Source organism: Tetrapisispora phaffii, chromosome 3 (genome assembly GCF_000236905.1).
Source record: "Tetrapisispora phaffii CBS 4417 chromosome 3, complete genome".
In the NCBI taxonomy this organism is placed as follows: Eukaryota; Fungi; Ascomycota; class Saccharomycetes; order Saccharomycetales; family Saccharomycetaceae; genus Tetrapisispora; species Tetrapisispora phaffii.
In genome coordinates, this window is record NC_016522.1 from 411386 (window position 1) to 427839 (window position 16454).

At 32.8% G+C, this 16454-nt stretch overlaps 7 protein-coding genes and 1 non-coding gene across 8 annotated transcripts; 4 read left to right on the forward strand and 4 right to left on the reverse strand.

Annotated features, from left to right (window-relative positions):
• Positions 1–382: 382 nt before the first annotated feature.
• On the forward strand, positions 383–1576 carry ERG10 (acetyl-CoA C-acetyltransferase; the record flags this gene model as incomplete). The annotated part of the gene is made up of 1 exon (XM_003684722.1): positions 383–1576. The coding sequence occupies one exon, from the start codon at positions 383–385 to the stop codon at positions 1574–1576; it is 1194 nt and encodes a 397-aa protein (XP_003684770.1).
• A 533-nt stretch (positions 1577–2109) lies between these two features.
• Positions 2110–3405, reverse strand: TPHA0C01810 (uncharacterized protein; the record flags this gene model as incomplete). The annotated part of the gene is made up of 1 exon (XM_003684723.1): positions 2110–3405. The coding sequence occupies one exon, from the start codon at positions 3403–3405 to the stop codon at positions 2110–2112; it is 1296 nt and encodes a 431-aa protein (XP_003684771.1).
• Positions 3406–6003: 2598 nt separating this feature from the next.
• Positions 6004–6741, reverse strand: TRS23 (TRAPP subunit TRS23; the record flags this gene model as incomplete). The annotated part of the gene is made up of 1 exon (XM_003684724.1): positions 6004–6741. One exon carries the CDS (start codon positions 6739–6741, stop codon positions 6004–6006), a length of 738 nt encoding a protein of 245 aa, XP_003684772.1.
• Positions 6742–7077: 336 nt separating this feature from the next.
• On the forward strand, positions 7078–7818 carry RMI1 (Rmi1p; the record flags this gene model as incomplete). Its single annotated transcript, XM_003684725.1, has 1 exon — positions 7078–7818. One exon carries the CDS (start codon positions 7078–7080, stop codon positions 7816–7818), a length of 741 nt encoding a protein of 246 aa, XP_003684773.1.
• Positions 7819–7948: 130 nt separating this feature from the next.
• On the reverse strand, positions 7949–9874 carry MET12 (methylenetetrahydrofolate reductase (NAD(P)H) MET12; the record flags this gene model as incomplete). Its single annotated transcript, XM_003684726.1, has 1 exon — positions 7949–9874. One exon carries the CDS (start codon positions 9872–9874, stop codon positions 7949–7951), a length of 1926 nt encoding a protein of 641 aa, XP_003684774.1.
• A 519-nt stretch (positions 9875–10393) lies between these two features.
• On the forward strand, positions 10394–13561 carry RAD1 (ssDNA endodeoxyribonuclease RAD1; the record flags this gene model as incomplete). The annotated part of the gene is made up of 1 exon (XM_003684727.1): positions 10394–13561. One exon carries the CDS (start codon positions 10394–10396, stop codon positions 13559–13561), a length of 3168 nt encoding a protein of 1055 aa, XP_003684775.1.
• Positions 13562–13830: 269 nt separating this feature from the next.
• On the forward strand, positions 13831–15654 carry PRP28 (mRNA splicing protein PRP28; the record flags this gene model as incomplete). Its single annotated transcript, XM_003684728.1, has 1 exon — positions 13831–15654. One exon carries the CDS (start codon positions 13831–13833, stop codon positions 15652–15654), a length of 1824 nt encoding a protein of 607 aa, XP_003684776.1.
• A 145-nt stretch (positions 15655–15799) lies between these two features.
• On the reverse strand, positions 15800–15889 carry TPHA0Ctrna2Y. Its single transcript is given in 2 exon segments — positions 15800–15836; positions 15850–15889. It is a non-coding gene; the product is annotated as a tRNA-Tyr (tRNA).
• Positions 15890–16454: the final 565 nt, after the last annotated feature.

Below are 16454 nucleotides of genomic sequence, written 5' to 3' on the forward strand. Positions count from 1 at the left end.
CTTGCATTAGATCTTGAGAATGCTCTTATATGAATTGTTTAATTCAAACGTTTAATATGAAAAGTCTAATTAATTTTTCACTTCTAAGCGTTCTTATTGCATGTACTTGATGTACATCATTATACAAGTTTATTTTCTTCGAAAAATTTCAGCCTATAGAAAAAAAAAGGTTTATATATAAAGAATGGAAAATGTTCCAAAAAACTAAATAACTAGATCTTGAGATTTTCTTATAATTTCTATACTTTCTATATTTATACATTTAGTTGCATGCAAAGAGAAGCATAAATATTATTCTGTTATTTCTGATTTATCAAAGAGATAGAAGAAAGTATATTGAGTAATATTAATCATATCTCACATAAAATAAGAAAAGAAAAACATGTCTAACAAAGTATACATTGTCTCCACCGCCAGAACCCCAATTGGTTCTTTCCAAGGTGCTTTATCTGCTAAGACTGCTGTTGAATTAGGTGCAATAGCTGTTAAAGGTGCTTTTGCAAAGGTTCCAAGTATTGATGTTACTAAAGATGTTGATGAAATTTTCTTTGGTAATGTCTTAACTGCTAACAATGGTCAAAACCCAGCTAGACAAGTTGCTTTAAATGCTGGTTTAGACAATCACATCGTCGCAACCACTGTCAACAAAGTGTGTGCTTCTGGTATGAAGAGTATCATTTTGGGTTCTCAAACTATTTTATGTGGTAATGCTGATGTTGTCGTTGTCGGCGGTACCGAATCTATGACTAACACTCCATATTACATGCCAGCCGCCAGAGCAGGTGCTAGATTTGGCGAAACTAAATTAGTCGATGGTATTCAAAGAGATGGTATCAACGATGCTTATGACAATAATGCTATGGGAGTTCACGCTGAAAAGTGTGCTAAAGACTGGGAAATCACCAGAGAAGAACAAGATAACTTTGCTATCGGTTCTTACCAAAAGGCTCAAAAAGCTACTAACGAAGGTAAATTCAAAGATGAAATTGTACCAGTTACTATTAAGGGTTTCAGAGGTAAGCCAGATACCATCGTTGACAGAGATGAAGAACCACCAAAATTAAATGTTGAAAAATTAAAGGCTGCTAGAACTGTTTTCCAAAAGGAAAATGGTACCGTCACAGCTCCAAATGCTTCCCCATTAAACGATGGTGCTGCTGCCATTATTTTAGTTTCTGAAAGAAAATTAAAGGAATTAAACTTAACACCATTAGCTGTCATTAAAGGTTGGGGTGAAGCTGCTCACCAACCAGCTGATTTCACCTGGGCTCCAGCCTTAGCTGTTCCAAAGGCTGTTAAGCATGCTAATATTTCTCTAGATGACATAGACTACTTTGAATTCAATGAAGCCTTCTCAGTGGTCGGTATTGCTAACCCAAAGATCTTAAAATTATCTCAAGACAAGATCAACGTTTACGGTGGCGCCGTCGCTATGGGCCATCCTCTAGGCTGTTCTGGTGCCAGAGTCATTGTTACATTATTATCCGTTCTAAGACAAGAAGGTGGTAAATTAGGTGTCGGTGCTATCTGTAATGGTGGTGGCGGCGCTTCTTCTGTTGTCATCGAAAGAGTTTAAATTTGCTCAAAAATAAATTAACATTAGGTTTTTCAATAAACACATAATATTATTCATAATCCACATAGCTCACATAATAAACTATATTTAAGGAAAGTTCGAATACTTTTTAACACTCATTGTTGATATCTCTGCACCAAGCTAATCACATTAATCAAAACTTGGTTTCATTCTTATTCCCTTTGTTCTTGTTTGTGGGACTTCTTATAGTTTTTAGAATAATATTTCAAAGGTTCCTTTTATTATCCAGTGCATATACTAGTAAAGTTCTTAAATCTTATTCATTGTAAGTTCTTCAGGAACACTCTGACTCGTTATGTTTTCCTACTTCAAATGCATAGTCTTTGAAATGTGAAGGTTGCAAAAAGTTGTAAAATATCGTTGTATTTTATTATTTATGCTTGGTGAATTTTTTTAAGTTATATATATGTATATAAATATATTATCTATATACTTTTATTAATGGAAAAAGAATGGATTTATCTTTTATGATGCGAATGTGTAATGATTATGCTTAATGAATGTAATTTCGTTTAAATTGTTATTGCTTGGCCATTCCCGTTGAATGGTGCACTGCTATGCTGTAGAGTTGGTCTTCTTAAAACTGTGACACCTTGGCCACCATAGAATACCCCCTCCTTGTCGTTGGTGTCGTTATGTTGTAAACTAACCATAGTTTCTGATGAATCGTGTGAAACCAAACCATTTGAAAAATCTGTGTCATAGATTTCTTCCTCATTGACTGTATCATCGTCAATTATATCGTATATATCAACATTGGCGTACTTACCGTGCTGTGTAAAACTCCTTATATTTCGTACGGATTCGATAATATCATCGATCCCATACCTCTTCAAAGGATCGGGTTCTAATATCAAAGTTAGTAATTGGTAGAAGCTAGTTGATACTTCGATGTAATCTAACAAAACTGATTTGTTAGTCATGTATGATTTAAAGAATTGATCTTTCTTTGGATCCGGTAAATTCCATAAATTACATGAGCATACGATATTTGTTAGAATGATCCCCAATGACCAAATATCGCAACTATAAGTAGGGGATGATTTAGTGACCGCAGATTTGTATATGGTTTCATAGTCAATAACTCTCTCTGGGGCCATATAGAAAGTACTACCGATTGATTGTGTATCACACAAACTTTTCTCTGTAGTTGATAAACCAAAGTCACATAAATAAGCATGTTCATTTTCTATATCAACTAGAATATTTTCTGGTTTCAAATCACAATGATAAATACCATTTTCATGACAATATTTAACAGCTCTACAAATTTGAATAAATATTTTTTTAATCAAAGTTGTATCAGTTGCATTTTGGAAAATTTGTTTCTCGACGATGGCAGTGAACAAATCCATCTCAATATAATCATAAATAATGAATGTAACATTAGTATTTTTAATATTATAATAATTTGTGATTTGATAATTATAAATATCAATAACCGAAATGATGTGTTTGTGTTTATGTACTTTCAACTGATTTGAAATTTCTTTTTTGATACCATAATTGAATTCGTTTGTTAAATAATAATGAAAATTGATTGAATTTAAAATCATCCTATTTTTCAATTTTTCATTATGAGTATTATATTTATCATTTTCAAAATAATCATTAAAGATGGAATCTAATAAATTTTGTTTATCTCTGATGACTGTATTATTCAATACAACTTTTATGGCATAATATTTATTATTAATAACGTTTAGAACTTTATATACCACGCCTGATGCACCCGAGCCAATAATACCAATAAATTTATAATTATTTAAATATTTTGAATTATCGTCATGCGAATTAGCTGTCGACATATCTTTACCTAACAGGAGTACTATTTGTAGAATAAAATAAGTTCAAAAAAAATTTATAAATGATTAAAAGTAGTTTAAATTATTATAGCAGTATTTTTTATTTTTTGTTTGTGGGTTTGATTGTGTTTTTGTATTTTTTGATTAATTTTTCAAATATGAATATGTATAATATCAACGTCTAAGTTCTTTGCATTAAAAGTTGAAAGTTTTAAATGAAGACATACAAAGTAAGCATCAAGTATATATATATATATATAATATTCATAAACAAACAATAATTGAGAAATTATTTGATATTATCATTCTCTTACGCAGGAAGGACGGATAAACTTTTCAAGATCCCATCTAAAGCACCGAGTATTATTCATTTATTATATATTTGTAACCTTAAGTATCCATCTCGTCACTGTGTGTTGTGCCGGACGTCTTTCTTTTGCCATTTCTTTTTTTTGTGCGTTTCCCACATATTACACAAGACTACTATTAATTAATTGATTATTAACGAAAATGCAGTTAATTAATACTCTGGAATTTCTTATTTACAAAATAAGCATACAAAAACCAAAGTGACAAACAGATTACTTTTCGATTTCGAACAATTGTTAGTGCAGTTCTTAGAAGTTTGATGTAAATGTCGATATTTCGAAATGGGTTTTCGAAATTACTCTTCTTGTGTATTTTTTCTTTTTATGACGGTAACGAGACACAGAGAGAGACTTCGGAGGAAAGAACTGGTTTGGTTAAATCATAATAATTGTTGATTGATTAATTGAAATTACGGGATGGGATATGCTTTGAAAACACTAAAATATAACGGTGAATATGCAAATTATTGAGAAATTATAACACCGCTTTTCTTTTGTTTGCTATGCAACGTCTTTATCCGGCGCTGCGTTATTTTCTCCGCTGATGTTTCATGGTCAAATATTCCTTCATACGGATGCCCAGAAACTGCCGCGAAACCTGCAAACATATGGAAGGAGGCGGCCTCACACGACACAGAAAAGAAGAAAAAAATTATCCATTAACGCGACTTAGCAGAAAAACAGACGCACAAAAACAATGCCAATGTTTTTTTCAAGTTTTCCATGCATGTCTCTCTTGGTGCGTGGGGGTAGAGATGCTGGCAAGTGCCGTTCGTGTTCCGCACGAGGGCTGGATCGTATGGGTGACAGCACCGATCTCAGAGGTTTTTACAGTAGAATCGAATTCCGTACTTTTCGTGTGCCATAAATTGAATTTGAATCTTTATTACTTTTCAATAAAATTAGCTTATTCTCTTATATTTCTGCGGTGTTATTAGTGTAGTTTCATTTGCATTTTCTCAACCCTACAACAAACAGTCAACTTTGTACATACACATGTCTCCTCAACCAAATGATTTAGCATTGGTGCTGGTGTATGTGCCCGTGTGCCCCTCCTTCCACGCATGTTTTTCAAAGAATACCGCGCTGGACTCGATATGTTTCTAATTATACACTAACAGTCTCAAAAACGGTCTCCAGCGGTCTCCCGCAATATATTGGTCAAATGCTTGCTAGTTACTTGTTTGGTATAGCCTTATGTGCATATGATCATGTAAGCCTCGTGGGACTACGCCATGCACAAAATATCGCAGTAGCTAGTTGCGAAAAAGACTCATGGGTTATAACTGGCGCACCATCTCTTAGCCATATGTATAGCAATGATTGCTAGATTCACTTTTACTTTTCTGTGCATTGCAATGAGATGGCTGTTACAGTGTGTTAGACCCTTTTGTTCATTTGTTTACTTAGCATTTATATTATCACACTCAGCCATAATACGCAGCAATTCTAAGTATGGTAGTTAGTCTACTTATTTTTACTATCACCAAAAATCACATTATGTTTCCCGTAATCCATTGCAACAATAACCCTGCCATGAATCATTACACTATATCTTTATTGCTCCCTGAGATAAGTCGGCACCCCACACTATTTGTTTTTATATTCAGCTTGTTTTTCAATTACTGCATCCGGCTCTACAGGGTCGGTCCATACCTCGTGTATTTTCACAAAACAGAAACAGAGAAACTACGCACATAAAAAATAACAGGAAACGGTCGTAAATAATTAAACGTTATGCCTGCTTTGACTGTGGTGCCTGTCATCTCAGATCTCACATTCTCCCGAACAAATAAGTAGTCGGTTAAGAATGGTCGGTAGGGCTCTTATCTGTCTTGTTCACCCATAACTATTCTCAGTTGGGTTATACTTCAACTCTACCATATTCCGTTCGTGCCACCAGTACCACCACGCCCTCCACATTTAATTATGTTTTATTAACTGAGAGTACTCTAATCGTCAAAACGGTAATAACACACTAATAACAGTAATATAATAACAGGCGATGATAGCAATACAATAACATTTTCGTATGTAGCAATTAAATTTGTTACATCGAAAAAAGAACGATTGTTTAAACAACTCAGTTTCAACTCATTGTTTATTATGTGTTTGACTATGTAATACTACAAGGTGATATATTGTAATTAGATAGTGTATCTTTTTATCGAGATGTCTTTGTTATATGTATTGAATGCTGCATTAAACGACTTTTTGTATTTGGTGATCCTCTCTATTCCAAATTGGATACCATTTGTTTAACTTTTTTATCAAACAATTCTGATTTAATTGGCATTTCTAATGAATAGAATGGATCTTTCATGACATAATCACTATATATACAATAAATTTTTCTTAAAAAATTATCAGCTATTTGAACTTGTAAATTTGATGAATTTGAATTATAATCACTGCTACTGTTTTGTGCAGTGCTATAAGAAATAGTTGTACTGTTTTGTATGCCGTTAGCATTTGCTGTGGTATTTGATTTACCAGAGTGTGATGGATCTGCTGTATTACGTAAAACACTAGAACTTATTGCCACAAATTTCATACCGGTCATGGTTTGATATATAAACATAGTGAAGTGATCTGTACTCAATTGTCTTAAACCACCTTTATTCCAGCTGACAAATGATTCTTTGAAATAATCATCTCCCATAAAACTACCTAACTTGTTCAGCTTATTTGTTGTGTTATTTGAGTCATTTGCATTCATGCCAACATATGGTATATATGGAATTTTTTCACCACCTTTTGAGAAGTTATTATCTGTACTGTTACTTGATCTTTTAGCATTTAATTGAACTGCCTGAGGTGTAAGTTGACTAGCAATCGCAAATACACTGTGTAAGGTACTCGCAAGAATTAAATAATCGTTGCTATTTAGGCCATTTTTCTCACCTGCATAATTTCTATGGTAGATTAACCCACCGGATTTGTTAATTATCAGTAATGTTTGAATTGCCATGATCTTTTCCTTTCTTTCTTAACTGTTTGTGTTGTTTTTTATTGTTGCTATACCCTGCTCGATAAATATAGAATTCAATATCAAATGATAGTATAGGTTTTGTTATGCTGAATAATTAGAACAACATTTCAAATATATATTAAATTGTTATCGTACATTTAATTTTTTATATTTCTGATTTTTCAATTCTCTGATTTTTCAATTTCTTAAGGCTAAAACGCTCTGGAAGACGTATCTAGATAAAAATGTATAGTAAATATTATAAAATAATATAGAATAAGTTATCAGTACACTAGAAACTGCGAACTTTTAAGCAAATTAATCGCGGACTAGAAAATGTCTATAGCGTCGATCATATCGCAAGATATTACGAAAGTTACAAATATAACCTTTAATAAAACTGGTCTTAATGCTAGGGAACAACTTATAATAAACGCCTTCGAAAATGAAGCATGGTTGAATAATTTGCCAGATAAAACAAATAAAGTCGTCGAACAGAAATGTATCAAAGTTGACAGGGATTTGCTGTTTCAAGTTTTGATGGTTGAACAAATCTCCATCTCTAAGACAGCGCAAATTGATGATTATAACATAAAATTAGATCCAAAAAATCAAAAAGTAGATAGATTGAGAGCAAATGGGACCGCCATTAGTAACGATGTGAGTAAATATAAGGTAATAACGCAGTTAGACATGGAAGATTCTGATAATTTCAGTAACGGAGCAAATAATAACACAAATTTGTCGAATAATTCATTAAATAATAGAAAGAATACTGTTTATAAAATAACATTGCAAGCAAAATCTGGTGATATATTCTTTGCTATAAACACTTCACCTTTGGCTTGGGTTTCATGTATGTTAGGCTCAAAGCTAATAATAAAGGCAGGAACTTTATTTAACAGAGGTGTATTTGTTTTACAGGAGTCAAGTGTAGTTTTCTTAGGCGGTATTAATCGCCAATGGAATGACAACAAAGAAACTAAACTATGTGCATATCTTAAAGCAAAGTTAGATCAAGAACATAAAGCTAATATCAATCTAAAGGGTTCCAGAAAAAGAAAAGCTGTCCAATAAGTACAATCGTTACCTCAATTTTTTATTAGACTGGGAAACGATAAAATTTCAACTTCGATTTAAAATTCCTAACCATTAATAAAAGGTCATAATATTGCATACATACATAAATATTTACTTATATATATAATTACTCTAATAGCATTTCCCAAAGCTCATCAACGTCGCCAAAGTCGTGGTGTACAATTGATAGTAGATAATAATCTTGATGGACTTGTTTCAAAAACGTATTAGCTGGATTGTTGGATAGGAATAGTTTTGCCCACTCCAGCCATATACAAAAGGCTTCATCTCTCCATGCCTTAAATGATTCTTCTTCTACAATTGTAGTTTGTACAACCGGGCTATTAGGAAAAATACCCCAGGTCACAACACTAGAACTGTGAGCCGGCAGATTAGTATCGAATTTACCTGTAGAATCACCAACATAGTAGCTAAATTTACCTTGTTGATAACTCTCTAATTTTGGTTTTAAAACACTTTCCCATTGTTGTTTTTGGATGAACATCTCTATAAATGCCTTTTGATATACATAACCACTTGCAGGACCCCAACCGAATATTTTATCTGTACTCGGTGCTGCATTGGTAGCTGGTTGTGATGCTAAGGTTAAATAACCTCTTTGATTTAATTGTATAAGTTCTTCTTGAATTAATGCAGTTTCTGGAGAGAGCCCAAGGTCACACCACGGTAATACATCAATTGACCCTTCCAAATATTTGATAAAAATAGATTTCAAATCTGAGACACGAGTTGGTGCTCCCCATATATTATATGCTTTTTTGTTTCCCACTTTTAATGTTGGACCATAACCATCTATTTCACCGTAAGCTGGTGACCTTGAATCACCAAATCTACCGTTTGGAAATTCATCCCAAGTTGCATCTCTACCTAACGTACCTGACCCTTGTGAAATAGAAATTAGTACCTTCCTAGATGGTAGACTTGCTACTACATTGGTTATATTTTTATCAATAACTTGGGGCCTGGACATCTCAGTGTTACTAGAATGTCTCCTTCTCTTTTGATGGAAACTACTCTCATTGTGCACTTCAGATTCATTGTCATCAACAGAAATCACTACGTCACTCTGCAAACTCATAGCGATATTATCATGTTCATCATCCAATATGTGGGATAATAAAGGACAATCTGCGACGATATGAGCTGTTGCCTTTTCTAAATTTAATGTATAAAAATGGAAGTTTTTGATTCTCCCATTAGTTTTCTGATAAATTTCTTCTATTATATCAATAATAATTTTTACACCTATTGATTTCACAGCGTTATCATCATATTGGATTTCTGACTGAAACTTATCTAGTATGTGCTGCGGAATGGATGCATGTGATAGTTTTGCAGCTCTATTAAATAGTGAATATGAGTTAATTGGCATCAATCCAGGTATTAACGGTACTTCTGTTGAGATGTGTGTACGAAATAATTTTTCAAAATCTAGAAACTTCTGAGCATCATAAAATAATTGCGTAATCACAAAATCAGCACCTGCATCGATTTTTTCTTTCAAATATGGTAAATCTTTGAATGGACTAAAACTAGAATCTTCTAGTTCACCTTCGCAGTGGCCTTCTGGGTATGCAGCCACCCCAATGCAGAAATAATCATCATAAGATTCTCTTATGTACTTTACCAAATCAATGGCATAATTAAACTCTCTCTTTCCATCAACATTCATTTCATTAGACCACTCATGTTCAATTGGTGGATCACCTCTTAAAGCTAATATATTTCTAATGCCAGCTGATTTACATTTACTCAGAGCTTCATCTAAAATATTTTTATCCATATTTGTACAAGTTAAATGAATACAAACATTTAAATTTAAAGTCTGCTTGGCAAGTATTGCTAATTGTATGGTTTTATCTGCGGTAGTACCTCCTGCACCCCATGTAACTGTAACAAATAGCGGGTCTAATGCAGACATACGATTAACACGCTCTAATAGATTTCTCTTTCCTGCTTCAGTCTTTGGTGGAAAGAACTCAAGTGAAACTGAGGGACTAGTCCGCATATTATAAAGCTCTCTAATCGACATTGAAACTTAATATTATTTATTGTTCTATGCTAATCTTTTTTAAACAATGTGTTTGCTGACCCAGTTTATTTGACAAACTTGGCGGTAGAGAATATTAATCTAGTTATTATTACGAACCTCAATAAAACAAAATATTGCCTTTATCTTAAAAAAAAACGGTGATTCCGTTACTTAAACAGATGTTGATATAATATATAATGCTTGTTATACATATATCTGTTTTTAAAACTTTCCCATTCTATTGTAAGATAATTACTTCATCGATTTTTTTATACTTCTGACTACTTTCTGTTCCTTTACTAATAATTTTTTTTTAAAGACTTCCGTTGAAAAAATTCTTACTGGCATGCGAACGGTTCCTTTTGGGAAATAAGACGATGCTTTAATTATTTTAAAGGTAATATCGACATGACAATAAAAGAAGGAAGCTACTAAATTATTCGAGCTATGCTTCTTAGGTATTGTATCCCATTAGTAGATGCAGTATTCTAATATCTTTATTGGAAGTTTTTATTGATAATGCAAAGCTTATTTGTTCAAGAAGATTCAGATGATGAAAAGTTACAAGAAGAACTTTCAAGGCAAGAAGAAAATATTAAAAGTCAAAAGGAAAATATTAATAGCACAGTGAATGGAGAAGTTGAAGAATACGAAAAGATTCTTGATGATTTAAATGCAAATACGATAACGTCTAATGAAAAAGATATAGATGATGAAAAACCTTTATATCCATTAATACCTGCTGATGAAAATGAATCAGAACAAAATGTGCCAAATATCAAGGATATCAGACCTGTTAATATAAATTTGACATTGCCGTTGACTTATCAACAGAATATCGTCGAGCATGTATTGATATCTGAGGATCCTTTGGTGATAATGGGGAAAGGTTTGTGTATGGCAAGTATTGTGGCCAATCTACTTTTCATTTTAGTCACGCCGACAAAGATTGGTAATGTATTGAAGAGATCATTAGTTTTGGTTCTAAATGCTAGTCCAAATGATAATAAACACATTGAAGAAGAATTGCAAGAGCTATATTGGCTTTCTCAAGATGAGGACTTTGAAATCAATGATGACTTGAAAGAAAATCCTAGATCGTTTAACGTTGTTACAGCGGATTCCTTAAGCGTTGATAATAGGAGAAAGTTATACCTATCGGGAGGTATAATTAGTGTAACATCAAGAATTCTCATAGCTGATTTATTATCTGGTGTGATTCACCCTAATAGAATAACTGGTCTTGTTGTACTGAACGTCGAAAAAATACGACACCTTTCTAACGAATCGTTTATTGTTGAAATCTATCGAACAAAAAATAAATGGGGCTTCATCAAAGCATTCTCTGAAGTGCCTGAATCATTTGTCATGGAATTTTCCCCACTACTGAGAAAATTAAAAGATTTGAGACTTAAAAATGTTCTTTTGTGGCCAAGATTTCGTTTCGAAGTTTCGTCTTGTTTAAATCCAAAAGAGGGTCAATATAATAAAGGTAAAGTTATAGAAATTAAAATAGATATGACTGATTCGATGTTGAAGATTCAGTTTGGTTTAATGGAATGCCTTAAAAAATGTATCGCTGAATTAAATAGAAAGAATCCGGAATTAGCAAGAGATTGGTGGAGCATAGAAAACGCATTAGATATCAATTTTCAAAAGTCAATTGATTCGGTAATGATACCAAATTGGCATAGGATATCTTTTATCTCCAAGCAATTGATTAAAGATATAAGATTCCTACGATATTTATTGAAATACTTAGTATCAGCTGACTGTGTAGATTTTTATGAGGAAATACAATTGAGTATCGAAGCTAATAAGCCATCCATATCAAGGAAATATAGTGAGTCGCCTTGGTTAATGGCTGATGAATCACAACTGGTGATATCACATTCTAGAAAAAGGGTATATGAAGATGAAAAATACCAACTTGAGGAATTGCCTAAATGGGATGCCTTGTTGAATATTTTAGCTGATATAGCATTGGAGAGATCAATGAAGAACGTAACTGGACCAACGTTGATTATGTGTGCAGATGGTAGCACATCTGCCCAATTGTCAACCATATTACGGAATTCAGATAGAAAAAGAGGTACACGAAAAATGTTGGAACAGAAACTAAACAAGTATAAATTCAGAAAAGAAGAGAGGCATACTTTGCTAAGAGAAGCAAACGAAAAAATAAAAGGTAATGACCAACAAATTAATGTAAGCACTGCCTTTGCAAAAGAAAAGGTTATAACAAAACGTAGGAGAACTAGGGGAGCAGCTGCTGCAGCTGCTGTTGATAAACTAAGAACTGCGGGATCTGGTGAGGATATTGATGGGATTATTGATAAATATCAAACAATAAATAACGGCGCTAATGATGATGATCCCATAGTGATAGAAGAATACAAAATTGTATCTGATGATGACATGGTGGAATATGTAAATAAAGATATTGAATTTGCATCTGAAAAAACTGATCAGCAAGCATGGAATGTCCTTTTAAAGAAATATCAATTTGTTAATTCATCAAATGAAGTCATTATTCAAAAATTCTCAGATATCGAAAATGATTCCCAATTACAGGAAATTATGCCCTCTTATATTATCATGTATGAACCGGATTTGACTTTTATTAGAAGAGTGGAAGTTTATAAAGCTATTAATGCAGAATTATCGCCAAATATTTTTTTCATGTACTATGGAGATAGTATTGAAGAGCAAAGATATTTAACTCAGATAAAAAAAGAAAAAGACGCCTTCACAAAACTAATTAGGGAAAACGCAAAACTAGCTCAAAGCTTTGAAGCAGATCTTGATCTTTCTCATTTGAAAAATTTAGCTGATAGAAAATTGAAAATGAATAGATTGATAAACAGGAATACTAGAATAGCTGGAGGACAAGGAAATGCACAGGTATTTACTCAAGATGTCGTTGTGGTGGACTCTCGCGAGTTTAATGCCAGTCTGCCAGGATTGTTATTTAGATACGGCGTACATGTTATACCATGCATGCTAACAGTAGGTGATTATATACTTACTCCAGATATATGTGTTGAAAGGAAATCTATTTCTGATTTGATAGGTTCTCTCCAAAATAATAGGTTAAGGTCACAGTGTAAAAAAATGAGCAGATATTACAAGTTCCCAACATTGTTAATTGAATTTGATGAGGGTCAATCATTCTCATTGGAACCCTTTAGCGAAAAGCGAAGTTATAGAAGCAAAGAAATGTCAACAGTTCACGATATTTCTAGCAAACTATCTCAAGACGAAATCCAAATGAAATTAGCCAAGCTTGTTATTGAATTTCCAGGTTTGAAATTTATTTGGTCTTCTTCCCCTTTACAAACTGTCAATATTATTCTTGAATTGAAACTAAATAGAGAACAACCAGATCCTAATGTTGCAATCAGTTTAGGTACTAACTTTAAAGGAAACAAATCAGAAACTACAAACTCAAATAAAAAAATTGATACAGAAGCTGAATTTTCTAAACTTCTATCAGTAGCAGGAATATCGAAGATTGACTATTTTTTGATACGTAAAAAGGTTAAAAGTTACAGAAGGCTGAAAAAAATGGCGTTACAAGAATTAATTGATACTCTTGGCGATGAAACTGTAGCCGAAACTCTGTTTGAGTATTTTTTGAAGCAAGAGATTACTGAGACTGAAATTCTGAGTGATGTAGATAACTGATCTATCCATAAGATTTTTTATTAACTCCATACGACAGTAGAGCAACTGTTTCTGTTTTTTGGTATTTTCATTTGATATGAACATTCCTATTGACTTTTCAAATAATTTTGATAAAATCGTTCTAAGCGCTGTGCGCTAAAAAATAAATATGTCTATAAAAATATAAATATTGATTTAGAGTAAAGTAGATTGATTTATTAAGTTAATATGTTTATTATTAAATTAAAGTTACTTTCCGTATAATAAATTGTGGAATGAAATACTAAAAAATGGCTAGACCTGTAGATATAAATGATTTGTTAAAAGGTAAGGGAAATAGAAACCCCCAGAAAGGAGTTAAATCAAATGGAAAGATAGTAAAATCTGTAACTAATGTAATTAAATATAAAACTAAAAAGGAAGCTGGAAATGGTTATGGAAATTTATATAACATCAATGGTTTAAAATTTGATCTTTCTAATGCTTCAGAAGATTTAAAGCAAAATGAGAAAAGAAATAATGAAAATATAACCTCAGGGAATAATTCACAAAGTACTAAATTTAATTTTCTGTGGAACCAGAAGGATGACACTTTATTAGAACATAATCCAATAACACACATTGACGCAGATGATTTACTTAGAAATAACAAGGAGACTCAGAGTAATAAATTCAATATCGAAAACAGATACTTGGGAAAACACTGGCGTGATAAAGACTATAGTGAAATGACTGATAGAGATTGGAGAGTTATGGAAGAAACTTTTAATATATCTGTAAAGGGTTCCGGATATAGGTATCCTTTGAGAGATTGGATGGATACTCATATTATTCCAAATGATATGGTTGAAATCATAAAAGAAAAGTTAAACTTCGAAACTCCTACCCCAATTCAAAGAATAGCTATACCAAATATATGTGGAAAAGTTGGACATTCAACCAAAAATGACTTTATGGGGATTGCAGAAACAGGTTCTGGTAAGACATTTTCTTTTGTTCTGCCAATTTTAATAAAACTTTCTCGATCAGAATTCAGACCGATGTCCATAAAAAAAATGGATGGCCCAAAAGCATTAATTTTAGCCCCTACAAGAGAATTAGCCCAACAAATCCAATCTGAAATTGAACATTTTATCCAATACTGGGGTGGAAAATCATTAGAATATACTTCGGTTTCTATTGTAGGGGGGTATTCAATTGAAGAATTGACATTTAAAATTTCCAAAGGCATGGATATATTAGTGGCTACTCCAGGCAGACTTATAGACTGTTTAGAATCAAAACTAATTGTTTTGAACGATATCGAGACTCTTGTTCTCGATGAAGCAGATAAAATGATTGATCTTGGATTTGAAGAGCAATTATCCACAATTTTATCTTACGTTGCATCATATAAATCGAAAGATACTGTACAGACGATAATGTTTTCAGCTACTATGTCACCAGATATTGAAAAATTGACAACTAGTTATTTGCATAAACCTATTTTCGCTAAAGTAGGTTCACCTAAAAGTGCTATTGAACGTATTGAGCAGATTGTTAGATATTCCGAGACAGAGGAAAGTACATTCGATAAAATAAAGGAATTATTATATGGTTTTGATTCTCCTATAATTATATTCATTAATTATAAAAGGACAGCGGACTGGTTATACAAAAAAATTCAAGAAGAGACTAGTTTTCATGCAACTATTTTACACGGTTCTAAATCTCAAGATCAAAGAGAACATTCAGTGAAATTGTTAAAGTCTGGTAAAGTTCAGGTTATGATTGCAACTAATGTAGCCGCTAGAGGTATTGATATCCCTAACGTATCGTTGGTAATTAACTTTCAAATACCAAGCAGCTTTGAAGATTATATTCATAGAATTGGTAGAACTGGTCGTGCAGGAAATAGCGGTACAGCTGTATCATTCATGGGGCCAGAAGAAGATCCTGCTCTAGTGAAATCACTATACAAATATGTTAATACAGTGACAAATATCGGAGAGAAAAGGAATTCACAATCCTCTATTCCAAATTACTTTGATGAAAAATTGATTGACATCTACTCTTTAAAGGTAAACAATAGTTTTGATAGTTTTGCAACAAACAACTACATGATAAAAGATTAGAACAAATATCATATCTCTAGATAACCTGTAATATAGTGGCATAGTTTAAGATTGTAGAAAACAGACCTAATTGAAGTGCGTTGAATTAAATGCATGTAAAAAAGACTACTTTTTAAGCTCTTGAATATTGGAAGAACCAAAAAAATCTCCCGGGGGCGAGTCGAACGCCCGATCTCAAGATTACTTTGTTAACACATTACAGTCTTGCGCCTTAAACCAACTTGGCTACCGAGAGGACAAAATTTTTACTTGCTAGGCTATTTAGATATTCTGATATAAATTTCTGTAATATCCATCAACGCCTTATAATTAAATAAACACGATGTATGGATACCCTGGGGAAGCAAGCATTGGAGCAGTGTCTAGTCAAATGGTATTGATGTCGGCTGGTGTCAGGAATCTTTGTTGGAAATGACACTGGACGTATAATTGAAAATACGATACCAGATATTACCTCCTTAGGAGATTATTGTTGTAAACCTGAAACAATAATGCCTACGAGAATGTAATATTAGAATCTCTAATGCATAAATAGTACTGTAGGACCATAAATCTGCCATACGTGTTCAACTCGACATCGTTGTCTCGTTGGATAGAGCAGTAGATTGAAATAATATATATATATATTGTCAGAATTATTGTAGTGTATGTGACAGAACTAAGTGTTTATGACACTTTGAGTCCAGAACTAATAGATCACTTACTAATGGAAAGAAGGTCCAGAACAATCTTCCAAGTGGTAGGTGAAAATTTCTCACTACAATGTAAATGGCTACATGATAAACACAGATGTACAATAC